General features: G+C 40.7%; 1 protein-coding gene across 16 annotated transcripts in view; it reads right to left on the bottom strand.

Annotated features, from left to right (window-relative positions):
- LOC140651826 (bifunctional methylenetetrahydrofolate dehydrogenase/cyclohydrolase 2, mitochondrial-like) overlaps positions 1-11,959 on the bottom strand; it is an 86,392-nt gene that overhangs the window by 49,071 nt on the left and 25,362 nt on the right. For 10 of the 16 annotated variants that reach the window (XR_012042526.1, XR_012042524.1, XR_012042528.1 and 7 more), the window contains exon 7: positions 7,863-7,988. The exons of the other annotated variants lie outside the window; for them this stretch is intronic. Coding sequence is in view for 2 of the 10 variants with exons in the window: in XM_072861806.1 (XP_072717907.1) it covers positions 7,863-7,988 (126 nt within the window). In the remaining 8 variants the exon portion in view is untranslated. The remainder of the gene's footprint in view (positions 1-7,862; positions 7,989-11,959) is intronic. 16 annotated transcript variants of the gene reach the window in all.

Genomic DNA, 11,959 nt, shown 5'->3' with positions numbered 1-11,959 from the left:
CCAGGAATGTCTGGGTGACACGAGGGCAGGATGACCCCAGGAGGGCAGACGGACTGGCATCACCCCCATCTGCCAACTGTGATACTGCACCTTCACTATCCAGGAGAGCTATGGAAGCTAGGGATCTCATTCTGTAGGTAGAGATGACCCCCCAAACTGTGTGCGTTCCTGAGGAGTGGCATGCAGAGCAGAAGTCTGCTGTAACTACCGAAATCGACAGCAGAGCACCGGCAGCAGTTAAGTCACTTATTCAGCCTCTTTCCCCCACTCTGGCTTGCACCTTCTAACAAAGACATTATACGATCACAAAAGGGAACTTAAAACCGCAGAGGGAGGAAGTATAGTTTCCTGGTTGATTTGGTTTTCTGCCTCACAATATGGACCAAGAACAAAAGTGAGAGTTGTCTTCGAGGAAAAACAGATTCTACTGGCAAAATTATCATTGCAACTTCAGCCATAAACACTCAGCTCCTCCAAAGACGACTTTTCTTTTTTCAAACCAGCGTTATTAGGCTGCCTATATTGACCTAGGATCCAGAGGCGCAGATCTTCCCGAAGTCTCAAACAGAAAGGAAACTCTTACAGCTGAATTAGCTCCAACCATGAACCACCTCCGACTACCCAAAGTTCGTATACACCTTGAATGCTTGTTTGAAGAGTTTACACTTCAAACTAAGGTAAGAGTACCTTAGAGGTCTCTCCATACGTATGGATTATTTTTTTAAGCATTCAAGTTAACACCTGTCAAGTTAACCTCATTGTACAAGGAATTAATATAATGTAGCAATAAATCCTGACTTGATATTCTTATCTACTGTGCAAAATGCAATCAACTGGAATTGCAGGTTACTTGCAAAGGAATTATATGCAACTGGCTGGGAATTTATCGCATGACAAACTGTAATGAGCAGTTATTTGCTCATAATGGTTAGTCCAAATGGCATATTACTGACCTGATTACTACGGAGTTTTTTTTCTCTCAAGTGCCACCGTGAGAGGTTTTTTGTTTGTTAGTTTGGGGTTTTTTTTGCTTGCTTAGAAATAATTTCTTGGAAACTCACGCCCCGCTTTTTAAAAACAACGCTTTTCAAAGGCATACACACAGAAGAAAACTGAGCAAGCATAACTCTGACACAAGCACATACATTTCCACTGAAGTCACTACAGAGCAGAACCTATACCTGGCTATGAGAAGAGATCAATGGATGGAAAACTAGGCACCCTGATTTTGGAACAAACAAAATAACTTGCTTCTGCTTTAAGTGGATTCATCTTGAATATATGTGGTGCTTTACTGTTGAGAATAACAAGGTCTCACAAAAACTTAGTATTACAAGAGAATTTGAAAAACTGGATATTGCGGTTTTTTTGGACAGAATATTTATTAGATTTTAAGGGGGGTGTAAATGAAATTAAAAAAACACTGTCTGAACTCCCCAAGGCCAGGACCTAAGAAGAGCATTCGCAGAAGTTAACGGCAGATATCTCACTGAACTGAAGAGCAGAAGATTAAGCCTCCTTGAGGACAGATGGTAATTACAACTGGGAGGGTTTTAATTACTCAGTTGACTGGTACCACCAGGTCTACTGTTGAAATATTTGGAAAGGTAAGCAAATTGCAATGCATTTGGGGGTTTTTTGTTTTTGTTTTTTTGTTTTTTTGTTGTTTTTTTTTTTACATGTAAACTGTAACAAATGAATTAACATCTCGTATGACAGTTATTCTTAATACTCTCAAACACAAATAATTGGTCTTTTTAATAGTTATACTATTTTGAACTACCTACCATTTGAGATAAGTGTTTACAGTTAATACAGTTACTACTAATTCCCAGATTAATGTCATAATTATTGAAATGTACCCACATCTGAAGTAAACACAGTAATTAACATAGAAAATATTTTAGGCATTTTAAATTGAAATAAGTTTGTTTCCATGGCAATGTTACATACCTCTTTTTGTGGTATTATTCAAACTACTCCTATCTTACTTACAAAGAGGTACAATCCACAACCGGACCATACCTTACCTGAAGAAAGCCTTGTAATGAATATCATGTACAACAGTCATTGCCTCTAGTGTTAGTAACCGTACTCAGCAGCAAACACACAGTACACCATTTTCACAAGTTGTTGAGGAATTTCTCTACCCATACTCTACCATTACGGAAATCCCTGTGGGCCAGAAGGCGTATTTCATATCAGTTAGCATAAAACCACCCGGATAGCTTATTCACAAAAGCCGATCCAGATTTTTAAATGCACAACAGGTGTCTATGTTGGGGAAACTATCATCTGATAAGTTTCCATCTGTAAGAGTAAACACAGATACGGTGAATGCAATTTTCCAAGACGAATGCCAGTGACCAAAGGGGGAAAAAATAACCTGGCCCTCAAAAATGTAAACAGATTTTCCTTTTCTCGTGAATTGTAGTAGGCCAAAGCACAGTTCCAAGACAGCACTTCAGTGTGACCGATCTCACGTCGGCAAGTGAGGTGCTGCACTGTCGGTTCCTTCAGAAAGTCTTGCTTCTGCTTCTCAGCAATAGTAGAACTTTGTCCCTAGCTTTAACTCTGCTTTCTCAAGATGCATGCTGTTCTCCCAGGCATTTCCCTGCCAATCTGGAAAAATGTTGGTATGCAAATTAGGTGCCTATGGGGGAGGAGCTGCTATTTTGCAGCTTCTGTAAAACCTTAAAATCTTCCTTTGATTCTTCAGAAGAAATGAAATGTAGATTGTTTCCTTGAAAAACAGGATCCACTGCTTTGGAAACAGCCCTTCATTCCTAGGTTCCTTTAAAGCTAAGGACATCAGACACCTAATAGGGTTAATCACACAAACCAAGGGCAAGTCTCAACCTGAAGGCAGTTCTGGGTCTTGTGCATCTGCATTAAGTGATGGAGAGTAACTCCTGCCTAAGCACTGTTGCCACACAGCTTTATTAGTCCCTGTAAAGCTACTCTGGATCACTCCATCCCAGCAGCGCTGCACAAGTGTGAATCACGTGCTCAGCAATCACAGTAGATAGCCCATATTCTGCTCTACACATTCTGGCGTTCTTCTCACTATGCACTGGGATACCAACCAGCAAGCATCTACTCCATTTCTCATAGTTCCTTCTTTTTGATGTTAACCCTGTTTCTCTTACTGCAGCTATTTTAACAGCAATATAAAGGAAAACCAAGGAATTATGGCCCAGTACTGTAATTCTAATATTACATCCATCTTTCCTCCTCCAGTACCTCTAAAAGCTAAGCAACAGAGGCATCTTGGGCAGAAAAATCCAGCATAAAATTATGCACAACAGCTTCTTTGCATTCAGCTAATTAGCACAAACACGTGGATGGGATATTGCTGTAGCCTTGGGATAATAAGCAGCGGCAGCAGAAATGCAAGATATCAAAGATTAGTTACTTAGACCCCTGCACGACATGCTCTTCTGCGGAGGAGTACCTAGACTTGGCCATCCAGCAGCTTACTACCACCAGTTAGCAATCAGCCAGTCTGGCCGCCTGGCCGTCACAGCCTAATGCTAACAGTTATTCCTTGCACTAGTGAAGCATAACAACAGGCAATGCTGCCCCTCGTTTTTGCAGGGCAGCAATATGGTGACAAGATTACAGAGACTGGACTTTTATTAATTGCAAAATGAATGCCAGGTCTTCAAAATCAACTGAGAAAGTAACTAACAACAGCCATAGCAAAAACATATGGAACATGTACCTTCTATTTTCACGACCCCCATTTGGAAAAGCTGCACAGAGAGATATTTTGGAAAGGATTCAATAATCTGAAGAGAAGCCTACGGCCTGGAAGGTAGCACAACAAACACAAAGCGGCAGCAAACAACCACCAGAAGCGACTGCTGTCACAAAGCCTGGGTTTCCCGCAAACTGTAGCTAAGCTAACTGCAGGACCATGATTTCCATTAAGAAATTGCATTTGAAGATTATCATAGTAAATCTCTTGAACTACCTGAGTAAGTTTCAAGAAACTTGTCAACTTGCCCTATTACTTTGTAGGGATTAGTCCTGTAGCTGATGAAGACAGGATACATTTCCCTCATTTTCATTTAACCGATTCTTTCTTTTTGGAACACCTGGTCTATCCAGAAGTGGTATGTGAATCTGGTCCACTCTCCACCTCAACAGTATTCAACATACCATTTCCATGCATTTACTATGTAGAACTATCCCTCATTCCAAGGAAATTCATGACATACGCCCATCACCCTTCACCACATCGATCATTTGTTGAGGCACTCTTTTCTGCTATTCAGTACTGGGAACCCCCCCTGCTCCTGGTGGCACCCATTTCCCAGAGTCTCTTTTACTTTGCCCAGGCTGTGCAAAACAGGTAAGTCAGGAGAACAATTCTCATTTATAAACCCCTCCACTGATATCACAACTACATCACCTACGAAGGTCTTACATAAAGGATTTATTTTCTGTATAGGCATCCAATAAAGACTCAAAAACCAGCATTACCATCTGCTTGTCACAGATATGGGAGGAATCGTAAAGGAATATAGGCAGCATTTAAAGCAAATCCTACTTGAGTTCTGCACTCTTTGGTTTCACAGGCATTTCCAGTTCCAAAGGTTACTACCCTGCTCTACCAGTCACTCCTGGAAACAGTGCTCCACCCAAAAAAGCTGTTCCAGTCACATGCTCTGTGTGAGTTACTGCTTTACTTCATGTTCCTGGTCCTTGCAGCCCCCCTCCCCCCTTAGCATTACTGCTGTGGCAACAGAAGGCCTATAAAACAGGGCCAAGTACACCCACACGTGCACTACCTTGTTCATAGAAACGTGTCTCCCTTTCTGTGACTGAAACTTGTTGCCCAAAAGTTTCTCAAATGGCACTGGCAATAATCTAAAGGTGCCCCTGCTTCCCCTTCTCCCTGTCACTTGGCCTTCGCTCGTGTGGCTCCCAGAAGCTACAAAGCACCCCCTCCCTGAGCCATATATTTTGGCAAATTCTTAACATAAATAGGGGTACACTGCATGTGCTGTGCTGGTTATATACGGAGACACGCACATGCAGTTTAAAACATCCTAGCAATATCTGGCTAGGTACCTCAGCGCTTCGCAGTTGACCTCCACGTGCACAGCGTTTTCCTGTCTTGTTCTTTTAGATACCTTGGAACTGCAGAGAGTAAACTATTCGGGACAAGAAAAAAAATCCCTTCCTTGATGTGGACACAGTTTAGAGTGTCAAAGAGGACATATGGAGATGGGGGAAATTACAAATACTGTTTAAAAACATTCCATAATACAGCCTGGGATTTTTGCCCAAAATAGACAGTTAAGCCTGACAAGCACAGAATTACCCCGATGCCATCACTACCGAGCCAACCATTATAGGAGCTGTAATAGTGATACGCACAAGCCTGATACTGGTAAATTTTTGCAAGTACCCCAGATGACATTGTTGCTCCTCCTCGTCTACTGGAGTTTAAAGGACAGCCAAAGTGCGTTCCTCAGCTTGACAGTGCGTACACACCAGCATACATCAGCATATGCCAGTGGTCAGTTCTCAGCCCACTGTGGGAAGCGCCGTCAAGGGCAAGGTCTCCGGCTGCAGGTGACTGCAAGCAACTCTGTTGCCTACAGCAGCAGCAGACATGACTCAAAGCAAGCAGATTTTAGAACAAATTTCAAAATTTCAAAACTCATTTTTCAAGCAGCTATCAAGTTCTCTTGGCCCGTGGTAGGAATTTTTTCCTCCAGGCACTTCTTACATTGAATTTAATAATGAACAACATTGAAAACCAAAAAATTGAAATGGCATGCTAAAGAGGTAAAAATAAACTTTAGCGTCTAACCTACCCCCTAGAGATTAGAGGATGGCATCCAAGTATTGCTAAGATATGACAACTGAACCAAAACAGTTTCCACCCATCTAATAAACTTAATTTCCACTATGGGAGATTTTCAGTCAGATGACCTGGTCAAGTAAGCCATTTCCATTTATTTCTTATAAATCAAATTTAACCTCCGATTGCCCAGTTAAATCTCGGCTGTCCCCACGGCCACATTTTTCTACTTAAAGAAGTGGATGATGAGACAGAAGATATTGGTGGGCTACATGACGTTAAACGGCTGCTGTACGTCATGCCACTCATTTATGTACCTGGCCTTAGCATGCAAAACTCATTTTCACTTAGGCTTAAATATAAATTCAGTCAACTAATCAAACGGAGGAAAAGGATAAAATGATTTGCTACATGAATACACTAGGTCGTTCCATTTCCTAACTGCCAAATCAAATACTTGGCAAGGGTGATTTACTTTTTAGTATTTAGAACCGTATAAACTGGGATATTTTTTGTTGTTGTTAGAGATTTAGTGAAACTTTCACCGATACTAATGAACCAACAACAATTTCCCTTTGGCAATGCACAGTGAAATGATACTTGCAACTGTAGTGGCATAATCCAAGTTGAAGTTCCTCCCTCTTTTTTGGATCTTCCCTCCCCCCAGGTAAAATCCTGAAAACAACCCACAGCAGACATGACGAGACATATACAGTGCATTGCTGAAACTCTGAATCATGGCCTTGCCATTGAATCTACACCTATATTACATTCAGAAGGTCTCGCATTTAAACAAACAAAAAAGATACACCTTCATATTTCTCAAAGTTATAGCTTTTATTCCTCCCATACCTGCTAAAGCAAACAAAAAAACCTGAATTTTTCTGTACTTTAGTTCAGTTCTGAAAACAGAAAATACAACTGTTCACTTGTAATAGTACAAGCAGGACAACAAAACAAACAAACAAACAAATTCAAGTTGTACTCTAAAAGTATTTTTCTACTGGAGCTCTATTGTACACATACAGTTATACATTTCCAAATGCATGCCGAGACAATTGCTGAACTACACTCGTGCGGGTAATTTCATTGCCTTTAACAGACAGGTATCATGTATGATGAGTAAAAGAAGCAGGAACTAAGGGAGTGATGTAATTACAAATACATACAGCTGGCTAGAAACATTTTGAATGTAATTAAGCTTTGAGACATTATGCCAGCCAAGATGTTAATAACTGTGAAAAAAACCTGTGGGTGATTTTCATACTTATCAAAATAAGGAACTGTTGAGAACCATTAACGTGGGTAAATGCTGTGTAAGCTTCCCACACTCAACTCTGCCAATAAGCTTTAATTTTCAACTGCAACAATCCTGCTATTCCAGTCTGGAGCTCCTCCAGAGCAGAGATATTTAATCAAGTTACATTGTGAACTTGCTCTGCAACGCATTAAACATAAAAAGATCAATATGTAACACCAATTTTTATCTGTTAGGCTTGCCGGGACCAAGATTTTCAACAGCTTAAGATGAACCCACATTAAACCTTAGCATAAAGGATACTTGTAAAGCAAAAGTTAACATCTTCACATACAAGTGTAGAGCAAGAGCGTAAAAGGAGGCTTGAGAAGCCGTGGTAGAATAATATTTGCTATGAACAGTGGGAGACCGTTTACTTGTGAAAGAGCAGAAACTGATTTTATTGCTTACTCTCAAAACACTTCACAGACTCACAAAGGATTAAAGAAACCCGGAGACAAGCATCTTCTGCCACCACACTGCCATAAGAACTCATCTGCATCTCTTAAAGGTTTCTGGTATGTGTCATTAAAAGTAACACTTCCTCTCTTAAATAACATACCATTTCTTAAGAGCAGATATACACACACACAGTTTGTTTTCTTATTCAAGTAAATACATTAGAAAAAATTCCTGCAAGTGCCATCTCAGTTGAGATACTGGCTATTCCAAGTATTTCTCATGAATGAATCCCACAAACTTCAATATACTTATCCAACAGGTTTGCATAAAGAGTATTTCACTGACCTTCAAAGTCCACATCCCCAACTAATTTGGTCTTTCCTGTAAGAGGATCATGGATATGGTTGATGCCTACGTCAATCACAGCTGCACCTTCTTTGACCATGTCAGCTGTAATCAACTTTGGGATACCTGGAATCATCAAGATATATTTGATTAACATGGCCAGGTAGTCTTAGGTCACCAGTTTCAAATTATATCACGGGGTGTCCATGCATGGGGACGTACGCACAAAAAATAAGATAATTCTTGCACTTGATTTCTGGATACATCACACACAGAAAATAATTATTTCTCAGTTTCACGCAGTTTGTAATTATGAGAAGAAGAGTTGATATTTGTTCATTTTGACTAAAAATTTTCAGCTAAACCTGCGGTCACAAACATAGTCAACATGATCTCAGTGAAGGAAGTACTTGCTGGTTTGTGGTAATAAGTCCCTTTCATAGCATTTCCAAAGAAAAGCCGGATGCTAAAGATGCTCTGCGAGCCACAAGAAACCATTAGTATTGTTAGAGGTCTGCTGATCCAGAAGCATCGTCAACTGCTGAAGCAGGCCATGTATGTTACCTCCACAGCATTTTCTTTCATCTTTGCTTTTTTAATATCTGTATTGGATTTCTGTTACTCTTGACTTCTCTGATTTCTCATATACTTCACTTGTTAGCTGCATGACATTTCAAGCAGTTACTGCAATAATGAACATGAACTACATGAAATACCACTGCTACAAAAAAAAAAGCTAGCATGGTGAGAGAATCTGATCTATCCTGCCATCTCATTTTTAATTCCTGTCATTTATAAGCAACAGATAGACAACAAGAAGAAATAAAGTGGCCAGCTCAGATTTACCCATAATAAACAGCATCAGCTCAATCTGTAGGAGAAAAGCAACTGCCTTTCAAGTAAAACTTTCTCTACCTGATCTTCTCATAAGCGAGCAAGAACAACGTCCTGGATGGAAAAACAGTTGGGTAATTGTACCCAGGTAAGAGGCTCCAACAGCACTTTATGAAAATGAAAGCGTGTGCGGACGAAGTACCAGAAGGGCCAGCTGTTTGTTTATAATGTCACTAGCACAATGGTAGAGAACACTTATTATTTAGTAGTGGCACAAGGTGCAGACGACACCAAGCTGGAAAGAACTTTAAACAGATTAGCTTAGATTTCAAGTGCCACTGGGAAAAAGGAGCAAAGCATCAGAAATCATTTGACATTCAACAGGGAGGAAGGAAAGACACCACATTTACGTACAAATAATTACCCCTCACAAAGGCAAGACAGCAAACAACTGGTTAGGCAGTAATTTTTCAGAGAAAGAATTTGGGATTAGATCAACTGAACACAGACAGACACAATCATGCTACTGCAAGACACACATAGAAGCCCTAATCTCTTCAAGATACGACATCAGCTGGGATACCATATTCTTGCTGTGGGTGCTAGACTTCTCTGATCTGCCTGTTTGCATCTCTCTAAAACACCAAGAACAATGAGGATTATGAGGAAACTTTGCAAAGAGTTAACCTTTTAGATCTCGTGACAGCCTTCAAGGATATTAGAAACTTTTGGCACAAGAAGCGGAACTATGCTTTTTTTTCCCCCATGTCCATGATCCATGTGACACAAAATAATAGACTTAAGTTTGTTTCCCTTGCTGCACTGTCCAGAACTTTTTAACCACAAGAACAGAGGAACATGGAAGCAAGTAGTCTGAAGAGAGAATAAGAAGTTCTCCATCATTAGAGATCTGAAAAAGCAGACTGAACTAGTACGTACAAAATAGCACTTTTGGTGCACTAGTGTGGACTAGATGGGTTTTCAAAAGACCTTTCTCGTCCTGCTTTTCTACCATTTCCACATAGACATAGGAAACAGGAACCAGAAAGACCTCCTACATTCAAATGTTACCCATGCACAGAACACACCCCTCTTTCCCTTGTACTCCTTAGATAATGAAGCCATTGACACCTGGCAAACACATTTACCAAAATTTGTTCAAGGGTGGAGGATGGCAGCCTGAGACTTAATCTGGAGCAGCTGAGGCTTTTATTTGTTAGTTTCTACTACTACTACTACAGAAAAGAGAAAAAAAACCAAAACCAAACCAAAAGTCGTGCAATGGGATTGGTTTTGGTTCAAGTCACACACTTGACTAATAAGCAATTTTAACTGCGCTACTGGTAACTCCAGTGCATGACGCTGACCTTTCACACGGGAGCTTCTACAAAACACCATGTCCTACTATTTATAGGAAATTGGAGACGTCCCTGCTTGACCAAAGAGGGCCTGGCCTCAGCACTACACACGTTCATCATCTCTCAGTGGGCTACATCTGTGTAGTGTCCTGGCGTAGGATTTTTTTTGCTATTAAGAAACTCCAGCTAAAACAGAGTGCTGCAACAAGCCGCCTCAGCTCTTTCATATGTGCCGTATTTCTTCAGCACATTTAAATGTAAAGCATCTTGATATTCATCACGAATATGTTCAACAGCCAGGACCCAGAAAACCTAAAAGGTCACTTCAAGTTCCAGATAAAGAGCTGAGTCAACGGCTATATGTTTCCAGTCAGCACAGCTGAGCTATCTATATACATAGCAAGAGACACCAAAACAGTTATTTAGGTATTGAAATAACTTAAGTACAAAAATCACAACTGAATTACACAGAAAATCTAACCTGGGTCCTACCGAAGGGGGTGGCAAAACACCATTTTCTAAGGCAGTAGTCCTGGACAGTTAATGTCTTCTTCCACTTTGTCAAGATCACTGCCACATGGGATTTCAAACTGCAGGTAGCACCACACATTTACTTTGAGGAGATCAATCTCATCTAGCTTCCCCAATGTGCTGAGGCTAGAGGTATGCCTTCTATGGCATGCCAACAGCTCCCCTTGATGCACAGAAAAGACCTCCCTTTCAAGAACAGGAGTTCAGGAGGATCCCTCTTTGCAGAGAGCAATTGTAATTACAGGAAAGGCTATCTTAGAACAAACGTATTAGCACTGCTTTACAAACAGCAGCATCGTGTGTGACCAGACATCTGAAAGTTTATGCCTGGACAGTCACAACAAATGAAACATCTCCTGGAATGTTAAGGCAAAGCAGTATCTGAGACCAAAGTCACTGCATGCTATCTGAGAGCCGAGAACGTCAAGTCCTTGCACATCATCTGCATTGGCCTACCATACCTTAATTGCAACAGCGGCAATCTTTTCTCTGTATTCACTTCAAGTGACCTCCCAAATTTCTTTCCTACCATGCAACCTCCAACTTTGAGTGACGGCAAATTCCAACTTGAAAATTACAATTCACCTTGCTTCTTGAGCAATTCCGTCAGTTCTATGTTCTGTGAGGAACGTTCATCCTAGTAACAGAGTATCTCCAAAGGGGGAGTCTAAGCTCCCCTCTCCCCACCAAAGCAGCTTTCTCTCAGGTGGAGAGAAGGAAAAAAAAAGAAAAGAAAGCAAATCATATGGTTTGAGACTGTAGTTTTATTGGAGTCAAGCGCTGGTATACAACGGCTTTGGCTTCATTTAAAGTGCTGGATCACAGCCAGTTAGTCACTGAGATAAAGGCTATACAAGAACCGTCTTTGCTCTCCATTTCTCACTCCCCCATAGGACACAAGCTTGAAACTCTGCTTCTAATGTTGAGCAAGCCAAGACCTCAAATGCTTTCCTATGCCATTTGATAACATCTGGCTGCGTCTACTTCATCACACTCTTATGCAATCAATTGCAAGCTGGCTGGTAACTGGATAATGCCTCAGCCTTATGGGGGTAAATGATCTGTCTGTGATAGGGATGGAAGCATATTAACGGAAGCTGCACAGTTACACCCTTTGTAAAATGGTTTGATAATAGGCCAAATACTTAATAGCAACAAATAAACTAAGCCCCAAACCAAATGGGCAGATCTATTTACTTAAGCCTACTTTACAATACCAAGTAGGAAGAGATAAGCGTTAGAGCAGCTATTCCTAAATGCACTGACTGAAGAAGGTGGGAAAATCTTTCATTGGTCATTTTTGTTGAAAATGATGAATCACATTTTAAACAGAAGAGGAACAAAGCCCCACCTAATCCCAGCTTAGGTACAAGG

The sequence above is a fragment of the Ciconia boyciana genome, chromosome 5 (assembly GCF_034638445.1).
Source record: "Ciconia boyciana chromosome 5, ASM3463844v1, whole genome shotgun sequence".
In the NCBI taxonomy this organism is placed as follows: Eukaryota; Metazoa; Chordata; class Aves; order Ciconiiformes; family Ciconiidae; genus Ciconia; species Ciconia boyciana.
Note: the sequence above shows the minus strand (reverse complement) of the source record. Positions and strands in the feature narration are given on the sequence as shown.